The following is an 18270-nucleotide window of genomic DNA, read 5'->3' on the forward strand; positions in this document are numbered from 1 at the left end:
ATCCTACAGCCATTCGATATGAAAAAAATCAGATAATTTATGACGAGAAAGGTGAGGGTTGTGCACACTACAGTTTAGACGCAGCAGGGTAGAGCTTGTTAGAATTATTACTACTACAAAATTTTAAAAACAGGATTTTTTAGATCTGATACTAGAACTGCGTGGGTGTAATAACAAAATGAAATCCCACCCTTTGAGCTTCCCCAATTCCCTATAATAGGATAGTGCTTTACTTACCCTATCTTTCTAAACTTCATCACATGTCCACAAACGTTGTGTTTTCTCACAGCACACAAGTACATGTGGCAGGTTTCTACAGCTGACAATTTTAGCCTCTAAGATGAAGAGAAGTAAACTGAACATCCTATAATGTGCTTAGACCGTGATACTACACCTCAAAGATAGACATTTTCACCTCTATCTTATTCCCATAAACTGTCAGACCACAGTGAAGGTCAAGTGTCAATTTAGGTATCTGTCTACTAACTTAGGGTTTTCCAAAGAGCCAATCAACAGAGCATCCAAGCCTTGCTATATGGAAGTGCTCTGTAACATCAGCTAAGCTAGATATAGCATAACCATACAAAAGAACACTCTACATACTTATCTACATGCCTCCAGCTTTCATCCAGACAACATCACACAATCCATCGTCTACAGCCAAGCTCTAAAATACAACCGCATTTGCTCCAATCCCTCAGACAGAGACAAACACCTACAGGAGCTCTATCAAGCGTTCTTAAAACTACAATACCCGCCTGCTGAAGTGAAGAAACAGATTGACAGAGCCAGAAGGGTACCCAGAAGTCACCTACTCCAGGACAGGTCCAACAAAGAAAGTAACAGAACGCCACTAGACATCACCTTCAGTGACCAACTAAAACCTCTCCAGCACATCACCAAGGATCTACAACCTATCCTGAAGCATGATCCCTCACTCTCACAGATCTTGGAAGACAGGCCAGTCTTTGCTTACAGACAGCCCCGCAACCTGAAGCAAATACACACACATCACACAACAAAAACACTAACCCAGGAACCTATCCTTGCAACAAAGCCCGTTGCCAACTCTGTCCACATATCTATTCAAGGGACACCATCATAGGACCTAACCACATCAGCCACATCATCAGAGGCTCGTTCACCTGCACATCTACCAATGTGATATATGCCAGCAAGTGCCAGCAATGCCCCTCTGCCATGTACATTGGCCAAACCAGACAGTCTCTACGCAAAAGAATAAATGGACACAAATAAGACGTCGAGAATTATAACATTCAAAAACCAGTCGGAGAACACTTCAGTCTCCTTGGTCATTCCATTACAGACCTAAAAGTGGCAATTCTACAACAAAATAACTTCAAAAACAGACTCCAATGAGAAACTACAGAACTGGAATTAATTTGCAAAATGGACACCATTAAATTAGGCTTGAATAAAGATTGGGAGTGGATGGGTCATTACACAAAGTAAGAACTATTTTCCCCATGCTAATTTTCCCCCTACCATTACTCATACCTTCTTGTCAACTGTTTTGTAGTGATAATCAGGATGGCCCATTTCAAAGTTGTTGGTTTTTTATTCTTTCTCCTGCTGATAATAGCCCACCTTAATTGATTAGTCTCGTTAGAATTGGTATGGCAACACCCATTTTTTCATGTTCTCTGTGTATATATATCTTCTTACTGTATTTTCCACTGCATGCATCTGATGAAGTGGATTTTAGCCCACAAAAGTTTATGCCCAAATAAATTTGTTAATCTCTAAGGTGCCACAAGTACTCCTCGTTCTTTTTGCACTCTACGTAAGAGTTTCTCTCAAGTTATTGTAGGGTCAACTTCTGGCTGGAGGATGGATGTAAGTCACTGGGGAAGGAACTGGAACTACAAATTACCTGATACCGCAGCTGTAAATATCTAGCATCTGTTAAAATCACCCCAATATTCTTGTGAATAGGATTTCAGGGTACAATTCTGCCTCTGCCTATCACTGCTATCTGGACAACAATTACTTCAACGGAGATCCCATAATGCATGTGCATTAGGGCAATATGCATGCTGTAAGAGACTAGATAAGTTTATATAGAACCAATCTGGTCTTTTTTTATATATATTACTATGAAGATTTTACCTAATATCCCACTCTCCCCTGCTGCTGAAAAAAAGTCATCCTTATGGATAAGGCTGTCAGGAAGAGAAATGTACAGTTGTTCAATGTTCAGAGGAGAGATGCACACTATATTATATATATATATACACATACACACACACACACACACAATATATATATTTTATAGCAGCATACAAACCCCATCTCTCATGAGCAACATAAACTAATGGCAACAGCTCAGCCTTCCAAATCTACCTTTTCAAAAAACATGCAACCCACATTAACACATTGTGGTTCTTTGTCCCCCTCTAGGGCTTGGATCAGGTAAAGAGACTTGTGTGCCTGTTATTGCCTCAATGGCAAAAGAACGGTCTTTTAGCTCAAGCAGTAGAGGCTCATACTTTCAGATGCAGAGTTCAGTTCCTGGAGATGACCTAGCCAGGGATATTACATGTGCATGTGCCAGTTTGGAAATAAATTTCAGGTAAGGAAACAAACATCAGTTTCAATCTTCCAACAGTATCAATTAGAGTGAGATTTTTTTCTTTTATGTCGTTGTTTTATGAGTGTCCTTTTAAACTCACACCTATAGTATGTGGGGCTAGAAAGGGAAAAAAGAAAATATACAAGTGTTTGCTTTCCTACCTAGAGTAAATAAATAGAGGATATGAGCTGGCCAAGTTTACAGAGTCTTAGACCATGTCTACTTACAAGCTTACAGCTGTTCCACTGTAAGAGTGTTCATGTAGTCGCGTTAGCCGATAGGAAAGAGTTCTCCAGTTGACATAATAAAACCAGCTCAACGAGCAGCAGTAGCTATGTTGACAGGAGAGCATCAACACAGCGTTGTGCACATGAGGGCTTATGCCAGCAAAACTCATGCCGCCGGGGGGGAGGGGGAGGGAGGGAGGTTTCCACACTCCTGAGCAACAAGTTTTGCCGACATAAGCGCTAGTGTAGACATGGCCTTAGACTATGGCCCTGCATATGGTTTGCTGGAGAGGAGCTAACAACAGTTCTGAGCCATCCAGGCAGGATCTGCAGATACTTGGCAAAGCAATCAACCAAACTAATGAGCTATCAAGCTTCCCACCTTGAAGTTCTCCACTCCTGCTGTAGAGCTCCCTTCTCTGCTCACGCAAATAGGCACTCATGCTAATAGCATGGGAAGACGATTCAAACCTGCAATAAAAAGCATGCAGTCAATCACACAACTCAGGGTGACTTTTCTGTAGCCACAAAGATTGAGATACTGTGTTAGACTAAATGAGAAATTATTTGTTACTTAATTCCATTAGCTCTGACAGCTAGGCGCGTTCCAAACAGAGAAGGCCTAGCAAACAGATGGAATCCACAAAACCAAACCCCACACACTAAGCACACACCTCAGCTCTTAACAAGGAAGTGCTGCAGCCAGATATTAAAACTCAATACTCCCCTGGAAAAGTAGGAGTAACAAACTATTCAATTATTTATGATTGTGTTGCCTCAGCAGCAGCCAGGTGGTGCCCATAGGGAGCTAACAATGGAACTCTCCATTGAAAGTCTTTCCTCAAAGCAGCCGGCACTAGATAGAGCTTGGGGGACAGGCAGGGAAAGAGCCTTCCAGCTTCCCACCAGACACAGAGACCCACCCAGGCTCCAAGCCCGGAAGACTTCTCTGATGGCGCATGACAACAGCAAGCCTTATCAGCCTCCCAGCATTATCACTCACTCAGCTCTGAGACCTGGACACTGGATTTTTCCTCTCAGTTGCTGTACTGTCATCTGTAGTTGGGCCCCCTACAGCACATCCCTCTCCTACCGCTATCCAACTTTACACTCCCCCTGCCTTGCTTGACTTCTCACCACCCATCCTCTCTGCTCCCTGCCTCCAGTTTCCATTTCCTTCTCTTACTCATGCAATCCTTTCCTTTCCCCCACTTCAACCCCAAGTGATTCCAACAAAAAGGTCTCTAAAACTATGCTTTTATAATATAAATAAAACAAATATATAGTCATATGTGTTAAAAACCCCAAAACATGAGCTTAACACGTTGTGGACGCATCACAACTTTGCGTATACACCCATCCCTTTCCCACACAACATGGGTATCGTTTTTGCTTGTTCAGATTGCCAGCTCTTCACAGTACGGACACTATGTATGGAGCCATGACTGACTAGGGCATATTATAGTATAAATTATCATTTGAATTTATGTAGGGCCTTTCATCTGAAGATCTCAAAGTTCTTTACAAGCATTCATCAGGGAAGCTACGCAACAGCCCTGTTGTATGGGTATTACACTCACTTCAGCGATGAGGAAATTGAGGCACAGAACAATTAAATGACTTGTCCAAATGACACCAAGTCAGTCTCAAAATCTCAAGAACAGAACCCAGAAGTTCTGATTTCCACTGGTGCTGTTAGATCACACTCCCTCTACCCAGTATCTACAAAATTCACTTCCAAGGAGCTATACCAAGTGCTCACACATCATACAGCTCTATCTGTCTACGAGAGCAAGGCTCCATCTCCTGTTCAAGTGATTTCCAAAGTCGGGACTCTAAACACAGAGATTTTTATGACAAGTGGATGGCTTCTCTAAATTGGAAGCAGGTGATGGAAATACAAGGAAGAGAGCCTCTCTGTTCAGAGAGAAAAACGTGAAGATGGAATAGACGACAAGAATATGACTTTATCAAACATGTGCATCCCTCGGTGGATAGAGAAATTCCATTTCAACAGAGAGATTTCCATGGATGTAGTGACAGCTGACAGGAGACAGATAACAGAATGAGAGATCCTGATAAGCATCACTGTCACTAAGGTGCTAGCAGTGACTTAGTGACAAGAGCCTGAGTGGTAAAAGATGGCTATTCTTATGAACTTAGGCACCATCACGTTAAGCAATTATCCTTAACTTCATTTTCAACTGATAGAAATGAGTACACAGGCTTAGACTGCTGTGGGTGAAACAGAGCAGATGAATTCATCCTCCTCACTCCTCATACTGAGAGGGGCTGAGAACGCCTCAGAATTTGCATGCTAAGCAATGGAGAAAGGAGAGCAGCCCTGTGGTGCTTCAAAGCACATCTGCAAGTCAGTTTAGCAATGGAATTAAATCCAAAGGGGAGTTCTGGCAGAGTAGACAGAGAATCTGGAGAGAGAGATATGTTGGGGATGTGGATCTAAAGCCACCCATTGGATCAGCCACGGGTGGACCAGATGTTTGGAGAACTATTTAGAAAAAGTGAAAGCCTTTGATACCAGGGGATTATGTTTAGTGATCTGTAGGCTCTCTGGGGCTCGGATCACCTTTTCACTGTGTGTGTGTGTATTGTGCCTTGCACAAGGAGCCCTGATTTCTCATTGGCCCTTTAGGCCCTACCAGAACATAGACAATAAAAACTTAGAGCAGACTGCCAGTGTCTGCTATAGTTAAGGATTAGATAACATAATAGTTATTATTTGTATTAGTGGTTTAAAAAAAAAAAAAAGAAAGAAAAAATAAGGAGGCCACCGGCTGGTTCTTAATGATTAAAGAAAGCAGGAGAAGCTTTAGGGACGGCTGGAAAAAGGCCCACCACCAAACAGCTGCTTCAGCAGTGCAGAAGAGTGTTAATGCAGGACACATCTTCTCCCAACCCGGCCTACTGACAAAGTTAGTGCAAGCCATCCAGGGATGCCAAGTTCCTGCATTTTTCCCATTTCCACATGCTGAGCCAACCTAGCCAGGAGGACCCCCACCTCCAACTCCAGCAGGACAGGCCTACGCCCACATTCATTTCCTTCCAGTTTCCTCAGAGCAACAGATTGACTGGATTTGTTAAATCTGGACTTCACATTTTCCTTCTCTGCTACCCTGCTGTTCCTCCTCTCTGCCTGAAGTTCCTCCTCATTATTATTATGTATCTGTACTACAACAGCGCCCAAAGGCCCCAGCTGAGATCAGGTCCCCTTTATGTTAAGCCCTATACAAATACATAATGAAAGACAATCCTGGTCCATCAGGGCTTAGTCTAAATAGACAAGGCAGACAAAAGGGTGGGGAGAAAGGAAGTATTAAGATCCCCATTTTACAGCTGGGGAAATGAGGCAGGGAGAAGTTAGAGACTAGTGCAGGAAGCCAGTGGCAGAGATGGGAATCAAACACAAGTCCCCTCTTTACCCAGTGCCTTAACGACAAGGCCAATCTTCTTCTCCTCTCTGTATTACTCCCCAGACCCCACCAACCTCCCTCACCCTGGAAGTCAAATTGCTTCCCCACATTTTCTTTCTCTCTCATATCCAACTCCCACTCCCCCTTACTCTTATTCCTACATTCCCCTCCCACCTGCTTCATTCTACTCCACACTTTCAACTCCAATTTCGCTCAAAAATTTTCCTTAAAAACGTGATGATTAACCGCTTAGTCTTTACACAATGATCTTGTTTGTCCTGTTCTCCTTTTCCCTATGCAGCTCTTTGATTTCTGCTCTCGCTTGTGTGCTTTTGTGCTTTACTTCGACTGTAAGCGCGTCAGGACAGGCATGATGTCTTACTACATGTTGGACAACACCTAGCACAAGGGGGCCCCATTCCTGAGTGAAGTCTTTGGACACTCCTGTAATATAAAGAGTGAAGAAGAATCAGCAATACAGCTCTAGGATGACAGACAAGCTCCAGCTCTGGTAGTTCATTTCCATTTGAAGTGTCTGAAAACGTTATTAACTGCTAGAAGTGCACAATACTTGATGCTCCAGAGACAACCTCAATGCCAGGTACTATTCCGGCATCATAACAACACTTACTTGAACAGAGGGTTTTTAGGCCTTTGAGGTTTCTTCTTTGCAAAGAAAGCAGCAAATTCTCTCCCAGAGCTGGCATAGCTAAGCTGGGCTGATGGTTCTGAAGCAGTCCGAGTGTTCTTCATATCCAAGTATTCTGTCAGCAGCATCTGGGAGCAGGGAGAAGAGGAATGCAACATTTGAAATAGAACAGCGATGCAAGTTTATTCACAAATCCTAAGTGTCTTAACAGGACACTGCTAAATTAACAAATGACAATTGGTAAAAATTTTAAAAGTGCCTAAGTGCCTTGCGAGCCTAAGTCCGATTGATTTTCAATGAATCTTAGCTCCTAAGTCACTCATCCAATTTAAGACCACCATAAAAGCACTGTCTACATTCCAGAAATTTTGCAAAATTTTTCAGATGCTGTCAACACTGGTACAACTCCACTGATGTTAGCAACATTGAGAACCCTACTGTAGCTTGGCAGCTGGTGTTTACAGACCTATTATTACCAAAGTTCCATGTCACAATGCTTAAAACACTAGCAACAGCCTGTCTAGACAAGGCCTCCCAACATTGCTGACGCCACTGAAGCTGAACTTGTTCAGCAATGATTGGGGGGGGGGGGGGGGGCGAGGAGTTTACAAAATTTCACAGTGTAGACAAGGCTTTAAGATCATTTAAAATGAAGGAATTAGATACTTTACTCCCCTTCTGTTTACTATTTCCAATTAGGGTGACCAGACAGCAAGTATGAAAAATCGGGACAGGGGGTGGTGGGTAATAGGAGCCTATATAAGAAAAAGACCCAAAAATCGGGACTGTCCCTATAAAATCGGGACATCTGGTCAGCCTATTTCCAATGTTTAGTTCTACTGCACCAGCCCGGTCCCGCTGTGTTTGAATTTTCTGTACCACATAGATATCCACACTACCTCCCCCCAAAACACAAAATACCAACTCTACTGAAATACAGCGCATGATTAAATTATTTGTTTTTAAATAGTTTTTTATAAGACATGTTTCTTCTTTTTAAAAACTTAAATTTAGGGCATAAACTACATCATCGTATCCCTTTAAATATATGTACCACACACCTGGAATATTTAAATGGATATATTTAACAAGAGAGATTAAAAAGTGCTGTTAATTCATATAGTTGATTAAGCACCTGAATTCAAGCTGATTACAGGGAGGGAAGCTTTATGGTCTAGTGAGCTGAGCACAAGTGTACATACTTAGATACTACAGTGATGGACACAAATACAAGAGGAGAGTGTGCACACAAGCCTGTCTAGTAGCAACGAACCTCTCAATTTTCCCCCTGACTATGCCACTTATCTGCTGTGAAGCCTCAGGCTTTCCCAGCAGAGCCTGTAAAGTACTTGAATTAGAGAATGAGGAAGGATAGTCCAGTGGTTGGTACACTTCTCTGGGACTTGGGAGACATGGGTTGTTGCATACAGCTTAAAATGAGGGTCCTGTTTTTGAAAAAATATGGCATGGTTGTCTCTCCATGATTACCAGACCAAATGTACTTTCGATTCAAATAAGAATATGGATTTCCCCTCCCTTGCTACCAGCTCTGCACGCGCAATTTAGGATCTCTCAGTCGAGCTGCGTTTTCTTCTAGCCCATCATCAATGATGAAAGTTCTACAGGGCAAATAACACCCTCGGTGAAATCTGTGCAACCCCAATACCTTCAGTGGGGCAGCAAAGAACTTAACTGATTGGCCCAGGAACTACTATTTAGTAAATAATTCTGTTCATTATGCAGAAACAGGATTACACTCCAGCTCATTCACTTTGAGTTGTGTTGGCTCTGGAGAGATAAAGGAAGCTAACGTAGTTTAAGAAAACCAAACCAAACCAATAAACTTACTTTTGTCAAGAAATTAAACTCCCCGAATATACTCAGGAAGCTTTAAGAATCTTGGAGCTATTGATAACACATTCCACATTCCATTCTATTATGAGCCAGCCAAACCCAATCAAAGTGTTGAGTGTAATGAGAGGAATACATCAGGACTGTGCTGCACATGTTTAAACAAATTACTAAGAAGTAATATCTAGGAAATAATATCTAGGCAAATGATATCATGCCACTAATTAGAAACTATTGAGAATTGCTCTAAAAAGATACAACACAATTAAATAAAGGTAACTTGATTTCAATTCCTAAAATATCTCAATTAAAACTTCATCTGAGAGAAGGTTTTAAAATACAAGCATGATTCCTGCCACATAAAAACTAATTACTACACTAAGGTTTATTGTGAGGTTTTTTCCCCCAGTAATGTACCAGCGCTGCTCTGTATTCTCTGGTTAGGTATTTGCTTTGTTTACTTCAATCCATAGCCTTGAAAATAACAAAAGATCATTTAAAATCTTTTCCAGGAAAAAAAGCTTGGCAATTTTTCTCATTTCATGGACAGAACGTACTCATAATGGGCCCCATGATTTTGAAACTATCCTAAATCTAGAGCTAACATGAGTAGGATATCTGAAGTGAATAATGCAGTATTTTACTCAAGGATTACTATATGTCAGCAAAGAGTTAAACTAGAACCACAAAGAACTCGTCTTGCCAGAAGATCATCATCAGACAAACACCAAAATATATGGCAATATGGTCATACAGTCTTAAGAGGGGTTTGAAGACAACCACAAACTGTAAGGGGAAATCACATGGGTGGCTGTGATGTCACCAGAACCTAGAGATAGGTAAGATGAGCTTTTTATATATGACTGCTCCTTTGGCTTTTGGTTAATTCCATGGAGGAAAAGGACTGGCTCTCACTATGTATGGCTATTGAAAAACAGATAAATTATACCAATATGCACATAGGAGAAACCACACTGGATCAGACACTGCTCCATGCGTCCTGACTCCAGCAGTGAGACCAAGTTCTTGAGAGAGAAAAAGCTATCTTTAAATGCAACTGACCAACTGTAAAACACGGCACAATGGGGGAAATTACTTCCTGTCCCCAGCAGGGGATCAGCTGAAGCCCTTGTAATTTTTAACAAAGCAGATCTTATTTACATGTATGAAAACGTCTGTTAAAAAAAAACCATCTTACTCAGTTATTTGCCTCAACAGCATCCTGTTGTATTAGTTCCATAGGCCAATTATTTCTCAGCTTGTCTTCATCCATCTCAACATCTTCTGCATCTCTTCCATCCCAACATCTCCAACAGTTCTGCCCCCCTGCAATCCTCACAACACAAGGCCTTAATAAACTCCATATTTCAGTGTCAAAAATTATTAGCCCGGGCCTGTACTTATAAAAGCCACGGTCAGTTTACACTTTAAAATCAATAAAACCACATTGTTCTGCCTACCAAATTGAATAGGAGTTTCACCAGAGGATGAAGTAAGGATTTCAGGATTTGTTCCTATAACATTTGATTAACAGTTGCTAGACCATCAATCAAAAAACTCGTTAGACATTAATCACATGCACATATAGCAAGATTTATGAGTGACTATCAAGTTTGCAGCATCCCATCCATCTATTAAAAGGACTTTTGACTTCCTGCTCAACAACAGTCAAATTCTACGATCCGTGTATTACGCTCACACCAATGTCAAACAAACAAATCTGCACAAGGAGAGAACAAAGCAGTCCTTGTGCTAACTGATCTACTGTACCGATATTTTGCAGCTTTGGAAAAGACGATTTATATGAACTAAAGAATTTTTTATAAACATAGGCATGTTTATATTTTGGGGATTTATTTAACCCTCGCAAAATGCATATGGTCACATCACCATATACCATTTACCACTGATCTTTAACAGCTCTCCACATACTGTGTGTTTGAACCAAACTGTGATGTCCTTGGGACAAGAACCATACTTGTCTGTATGTCCAACTTGTGCTGAATACATTGTTTGCACTTCCTATATCGTGCAGAGGAAGGACAGTCTCATGGATTAACACACAGGACTGTGACTCAGGAGACCTGGATTTTATTCCTGGAACTGCCACAGATTTTTCTTAAGAATGTGCAACTCACTTCACTGGGCTGCACTTTCCTCATGTGTAAAAACAGGGGTAATAATACGTGTCTACCCCAAAGGATGCTGCAAGGCTAAATACATTAAATACTATTACTACTTTCAGTTTTTAAAATATCCAGGGTTCTGGGCACCTATGTCCTCAATTAAAAAATCACAACATAAGCAAAAGGACTGTAAATATATCTCCACCCATAACTACCTCAACAGACTTAAAGAGGGCGACAAGATGGGCTTTGCAATGTGCCCAGAAGAGTAATAAGTTGGGCACCAGCAGACAAAGTGAGGGTGTGAGGTCCAAACAGAGCAGTCAGCAGCTCGCTCTCTCATTTATACTGAAGCCTTGCTGCTGATTTCAGCTGTAGTAATGTATCACAAGGACAAAGTGATCGCTAAGGTAACCAGCTCCCATGCCATTCTGGGTTTCATAGGTTAAAACCAACACTTTGAATTCTACCCAGAAGCTTATCAGAAGCCAGTGTAGATCATGGAGCACTGGTCTGATGTGCTCCCAACATGAAACCACACTGAAAAAAAAAAAAAAGAAAGAGAGCGAGAGAGAGGATATATTCGGATCAGATGATGATGATAAAATGCTTTAACAGCCTCCTGAGATACTATTGGGCTGTAAAGAGCAGCAACTGAAATAGACATTTTCAAATCATCAGGTCCAGATAACTTGCATCCAAGAGTTTTAAGAGAACTGGTTACAGAGCTCTCTGGACCATTAATGTTGATTTTCAATAAGTCTTGTAACACTGAGGAAGTTTCAGAAGATTGGAAGAAAGCTAATGTTGTCCCAGAATTTTAAAAGGATAAATGACATGACCCAGACAATTACAGATGTATCAGTATAACATTGATCCCAGACAAAATAATGGAACAGCTGATATGGGGCTCAGTTACCAAAGAATTAAAAAAGGGTAATATAATTACCGCCAATCAAAATGGATTTATGGAGAATAGATTTTGTCAAACTAAGTTGATATCTTTTTTTTAATGAGATTATAAATGTGGTTGATAAAGGCAAAGGTAATATACTTAGACTTCTGTAAGGCATTTGAATGGGGACCACATGACTCTGCGCTATTTAAGATTTTGAATAGGAGAGAGCTGGACATTGCAGAGCACATGGTTTTGGGAAAATTAAGGACTGGGAGTGTGCTGGGCTCATCTTGCCAGGTGTAACCACAAGTGTAGCTTGGGGGTAAAAAGCAGGCTGCTGGAATTAGAAGTGCTGAGTCGGAGCTGCTTACCCCACAGACACTCAGGACAGGTTTATATGGTGTCTGGGACGTCCAGACAAGAGAACCACAGCAGCAGAGCCCTTTGAAGCACTTCGGGTTACAGAGCAGACAAGTGACACAAACCCTCCCTGGTCTGGATTACACCCCAGAATACGACAGTAAAGTTCCACTGTACTGGATGCAGTTACACCGATTTACATTACCTGATGAGCTGGCCCTGTGTTTTTAAGGAAATCATTAATGGTGGTAAAATGGAAGCACAAGTGGTGAAGATCTCCAGCATCACATTACTTGGAGCTGGCATTAGGAACAAGATTTGCTCCCAACTTATCATTGCCTTTCAACATGACGGATGGCACCAATCCATTTAGGTTATTTATTATTGCAGCCAGTACTTATATGTTGCTAACTTTATTTTGTGCAGAATCTTTCATACTAGACATCTTTTTTAATTTTAATTCCAGAATTAATGAGAGAAAGAGAAGCTGAGGCTACAAGCAAAGAGAAAGCAAGTTTTATGTTGACATTTGCAATTAGCAAAGGTCAGTGGAGAGCACTTTCTAGATGCCAGTTTACAGAGGGAGCCCTGACACCCACAGATGCAAAACTGCATCAAAGTGCAGAGAGTTGGCTGGTGAAAGCAAAGCAAAGGGAGCAAACTGGAGAGGACACACTGTCTGTGAAGGCTGCTGAAGCAAGTCCATGGAAGATTTTAACAACAATAAGGCAATGGCAAAACAGATCCTCAAGTGAATGGGGTGTTTTAGTATGGTGTGTGGGCCCGTCTTGTAAATGCAGGAAGACGGGCAGCAGCATTATTCACATACTGAAAAGCTGGGACTTTGTGAGGCCCTCAAAAGAGGAGTCGCCAAGGTGAGGTGAGATGAAAGCGTGTTTGAGAATTCTGGTGGGAGATGTTTTGAGCCAATAGCACACACAGCCATGGGCTAATTACCTGTATCAAACCTGTATTATCTGCATTTCAGTAATCAAACACCACTGTCACCCACAAGTCCTGTGAAGTGTCAAAAGAAAACTCTTCGACTGTGGTTTAAAACCCAGCTTTCTGCACAAAAATTGGGTGAAAAATTGAACAGAACAGAGGCTAAATACGCAAAGGACTGAGACTTAAACAGAAATAGATAGGACGAGGCAAACAGTAAGTCCAAGAGAGAATAAACACAGTCTATAAGGTGCAGTGAAGACTGTTTAGTGAGATTCAACCTGTTTCCTATAATCCTGATGCTCCCCATGAAATTAACTACAACATGATAATAAAAAAACTCAATTAATTTTCTCAGTGCACTACCCAGGTCTATTATCATACAAGGACTACATTTTTTTAAATAAACAAAAAACAAAAACCATTTAAGTAACAGAACGGCTTCCAACTCTACTGCATTCATTATCAATTCCAGTTGTTCAATTAGCACAGCCATTAGTGTAGACCTGTGAATGTTTCCATATCTTGGTGGGGGAGGGGAGGAGGGAATTAGCCCCAAAACTATTTTAAACTCAACTCTTTAAAGGCAGTTTTATTAGTTACTGAATCATACACCTGCTTACACAGCTTTGGAAGGTTTAAAACGGGAATCTTTTTATTTCAAAAGTCTGATGTGGTTGTGAGTTCTTTCTGCAACTCCCAAGAACAATTGCATGGACCTTTTTGGACACACAACCATATTTGGTTTTACTGTACTTTGTAAAGGGATGTACTGTGTACCTCAGAATATTTTACAAAGTAATGAGGTTCCATATTTATTAGCAGAGCAAAAGGAGAAGCCTTTAGACTAGTGATACTAAGACCACAGTGGTTCAAGGGCCAAATTAGCAATCAACATTACCCAAAATAACTACAGTAGTGTGAATATGTATATGATGGCCAAAGCATGAAGGGGCATACAAATGTTTAGCATATCTGGCACGTAAAAACCTTGCAATGCCAGCTACAAAAGTGCCATGCAAATGCCTGTTCCCACTTTCTGGTGACATTGTAAATAGGAAGAGGGCAGCATAATCTCCTGTAAATGTAAACAAACTTGTTTGTCTTAGCGATTGGCTGACCAAGAAGAAGGACTGAGTGGAATTGTAGGCTCTAAAATTTTACATGGTTTTATTTTTGAGTGAAGTTATGTAACAACAACAAAATCTACATTTGTAAGTTGCACTTTCATGACAGAGACTGCACTACAGTACTTGTATGAGGTGAATTGTAAAATACTATTTCTTTTATCATTTTTACAGTGCAAATATTTGTAATAAAAAATAGACACTGATTTCAATTACAACTCAGAATAGAATATATATGAAAATTTAGAAAAACATCCAAAATATTTAATTAATTTCAATTGGCATTCTATTGTTTAACAGTGCGATTAATCACGATTAATTTTTTAATCGCAATTAAACTTTTTTGAGTTAATTGCGTGAGTTAACTGCGATTAATCGACAGCCCTAATATATATTAAAAACAATAATTCTCACAGCAAAATGACTGACTATGTATTCTACAAGTGGCTAGTAATATAGTAAAAGCATCCTGATTGGTTAATAATTACATCACCCCATGTTTTAATGTCATGTGCTGCAAACAGCTGCAGAAGACATGTTAAAGAGCCACTTGCAGCTCCCGAGTCTTAGTCTGAGTATCACCGCCTTAAGACACTTAATAGGCTACATGTTAAGCGCCTGTTTTCAGGAAGGACCGTGGGAGCTCAACCTTCAACCAAGAAAGGAACTCTGGCTCAAGTAATAAACAAACATACACGACACTATATAGCAATTTACATATTAATTCTGTACAAACTTTAGCTAATTAATCATCAACACCCTGTGGAGGGTCCATCTAATTTTACAGATTAGAGGTATACTTCTGTTCCCTGTGAAAGTTTTCATTTGCCACAGGGCCAGGATTTCCCTCTCTGATTCTCCCTGTAAGGGGACGGACAAAGTCTGTGTTCTACTGCTGGAAGAAAGGCACAAGACAAAAGGCTCCTTATGCCCTCTCTCCCCACCTTTATGCACTTGTGAAGAGACAGCTATTAAAGTTTTCATCTTAACCTATATCTGTGACACACAAGATAAGCAGAACCAAAGAGTGAGGTGCTGAGAGCTGCAACACCAGGTGAGCTTGGTGAATCAGCTTCTGGAAGCTTTTAGCCAAAAGGAGTAACAGCAGGGGCCGCACAGTGAATTGAACAGGGTGACCTCTTTCCCAAGTCATGGGTGGGTAGTTTTGCAACAGGGAAGTTACATTTTTAATATGCACTTGATTTACAAGAGTACATGGTAGACCACTTCAGGCATTACCATTCCCTTCACAGTACAGCTGTGATGCAGCAGGTTATTTAGATGCCCTCACTGAAATGCGAAGATTGGTTCTTCTCCTAGCAGGGCCACATGTGTGTGCTCGTGCAAGCGTTTCTCTCCCCTCTGCCCCTCCTCTCTCCCTCTTCTTTCCCAGGAGTTCTGCTGCTTTCATGCACAATAAAAAACAGATTGATGGCAAATTTCTTTCAACTGCCAAGAGTGAATTTGAAAATTGGGACAGAAAACAAATAGAGTGAGTTTGAATTTTCTCCATACAGGTCAGTTGTTCTTTAAATAAAGACTATTCTGATACAAATTATCCAGTATTAGCAACAAGAACAGGAGTACTTATGGCACCTTAGAGACTAACAAATTTATTTGAGCATAAGCTTTTGTGGGCTACAGCCCACTTCTTTGGGTGCACAGAATGGAACATCTATGGAATGGAACATCCAAAGAAGTGGGATGTAGCCCACAAAAGCTTATGCTCAAATAAATCTGTTTCTAAATAAGTCTCTAAGGTGCCACAAGTACTCCTGTTCTTTTTGCGGATACAGACTAACACGGCTGCTACTCTGAAACCTATCCAGTATTAGGGGCAGCTTTTTGCCACCAGGGTCAGAAGCTTAACACAAAACAAACCAAAGAGAAAAAAAATATCAATCAGGGATATCCATTTTCTTGAGACATAAGCAAAACTTAACGGGGTACATTTTCACAGCAAGGCATGGGGTTTGAGCTGTGCAACTCCCATTAAAATCAATGGGAATCACACAGCTAAAAAACTGTGCACTGCTTTGAAAATTTACCCCTCGTTGTTAGTACTGAGGGCAGGGGAAGAACTCATGCATCTTTTTTGGACTAGGAACAACTGTAATTCTTCTGATTGCTTAATGGCTACATTCAATTTAGCCTTTCAATCCTTAGTTTCTCTGTTGCAACTGGTGAGGATTTGTACAATATATACAGCCCACTAACGTATGTATGAGTGCAGGTGACCAGCTGAGTATGTCCACAAAAGGTGCAAGAAGCAATAGGTTTCACCTGAGAGGCACAAAAGCAGGAGGTCATTAAGTGTTGATATACTTGTCCCGAGAACACACAGCCAGTGAGGGGCAGAGCCCGCGCCGCCCCAGAGAGTAGCTAACTCAGCGGCCTGCCCGCTCCCCCGGCGCACCGCCAATTCACCATGGCCAACTATACCAAGGCGGCCCAGGTGAGCAGGCCCCTCCGCGCCCCCGAGCAGGGCTCCTCGCTGGGCGAGGGGACGCGGGAGCCCACAGGCAGGCTGCTGATGCAGCTACTCTTCGGGGTGGCACAGGCTCTGCCCCTCACTGACTGCGTGTCCTCGGGACTCCGGCAGGCAGCAGCGTGCCATTAAAAATCGGCTCACGTGCCATCTTTGGCACACGTGCCATAGGTTGCCGACCCCTGGTCTGAGCCATTGAAGTCCTCAAATCATGGTTTAAAGACTTCAAAGTGCAGAGAATCTTCCAGCAAGTGATCCATGCCCCATGCTGCAGAGGAAGGCGAAAAAACCCCAAGGCCTCTGCCAATCTGCCCTGGAGGAAAATTCCTTTCTGACCCCAAATATGGCGATCAGCTAAACCCTGAGCATGTGGGCAAGTCTCACCAGCCAGACACCCAGGAAAGAATTCTCTGTAGTAACTCAGATCCCTCCCCATCTAACATCCCATCACAGGCCATTGGGCATATTTACCACTAATAGTCAAACACCAATTCATTGCCAAAATTAGGCTATACCATTAGACCATCCCCTCCATAAACTTATCAAGCTGAGTCTTGAAGCCAGATATGTCTCTTGCCCCCACTGCTCCCCTTGGAAGGCTGTTCCAGAACTTCACTCCTCTGATGGTTAGAAACCTTCGTCTAATTTCAAGTCTAAACTTCCTGATGGCCAGTTTATATCCATTTGTTCTTGTGTCCACATTGGTACTGAACTTAAATAATTCCTCTCCCTCCCTGGTATTTATCCCTCTGATATATTTATAGAGAGCAATCATATCTCCCCTCAGCCTTCTTTTGGTTAGGCTAAACAAGCCAAGCTCTTTGAGTCTCCTTTCATAAGACAGGTTTTCCATTCCTCGGATCATCCTAGTATAATTAGTTAACATTTCTTTCAATGATATGTGAGCCAAAAATAGGGTGACCAGATACTAAGTGTGAAAAATCGGAACATGTTTTTTCGAGGCAGGGGTATAGTTGCATATTTAAGACAAAGCCCCTAATATCAGGATGTCAGGTCACCCTAGCCAAAAAAGAATCCAGTCAAGTCTCCCACAGTGTTTATCATCAATGCATATTTGGTCAACTCAAGTCAGCTCATACATCAATGAATACACTAGGAAAGCTCATCTGTTGATTCTGGTTGAGATATTTTCCATACAGCCATTTTTCAGAGTGAGACTACGTTAATGAAGAAATGCACAGCTTTAGTATGTACAATAAAATGACCAGTGCGACAGCTCAACCAAAATACTATGAGAACTGCTTTACTATCCAGAAACCGGCACATTCAATACAGCAGCAGCAAAGGGAAGAAGACAGCATGCTGTTTAAATACCAACCGTGTTAACTCACAGGTAATATAGTACACTTCATGTATTTCATGTTTTCAACTAATTGCTTAAGACATCCTGCTACAGTGGAGAGAGTAACAGTAGTATGCCCTCAGTTTTCATTAAATGCCAGCTCTTAATAACAGACTCCAAAAGGGGCTTAATTGCATTTACTCCCAGCTCCTGAACTTTAAAAGTTGTTAATCAGATTTCTATGTAAATGGAATGACGAGTAAAGGTTAAGT

The 18270-nt window shown here is 41.4% G+C and overlaps 1 protein-coding gene across 1 annotated transcript in view; it reads right to left on the minus strand.

Moving 5' to 3' along the window:
• The window catches only part of EXOC4 (exocyst complex component 4), a 592122-nt gene that overhangs the window by 447623 nt on the left and 126229 nt on the right, over positions 1–18270 (minus strand). The window contains exons 8-9 of the mRNA XM_054015768.1: positions 6883–7028; positions 3203–3291 (exon numbers count right to left, since the gene is read on the minus strand). Coding sequence (XP_053871743.1) covers positions 3203–3291; positions 6883–7028 — 235 coding nt within the window. The remainder of the gene's footprint in view (positions 1–3202; positions 3292–6882; positions 7029–18270) is intronic.

The sequence above is a fragment of the Malaclemys terrapin genome, chromosome 1 (genome assembly GCF_027887155.1).
Source record: "Malaclemys terrapin pileata isolate rMalTer1 chromosome 1, rMalTer1.hap1, whole genome shotgun sequence".
Lineage (NCBI taxonomy): Eukaryota > Metazoa > Chordata > Testudines > Emydidae > Malaclemys > Malaclemys terrapin.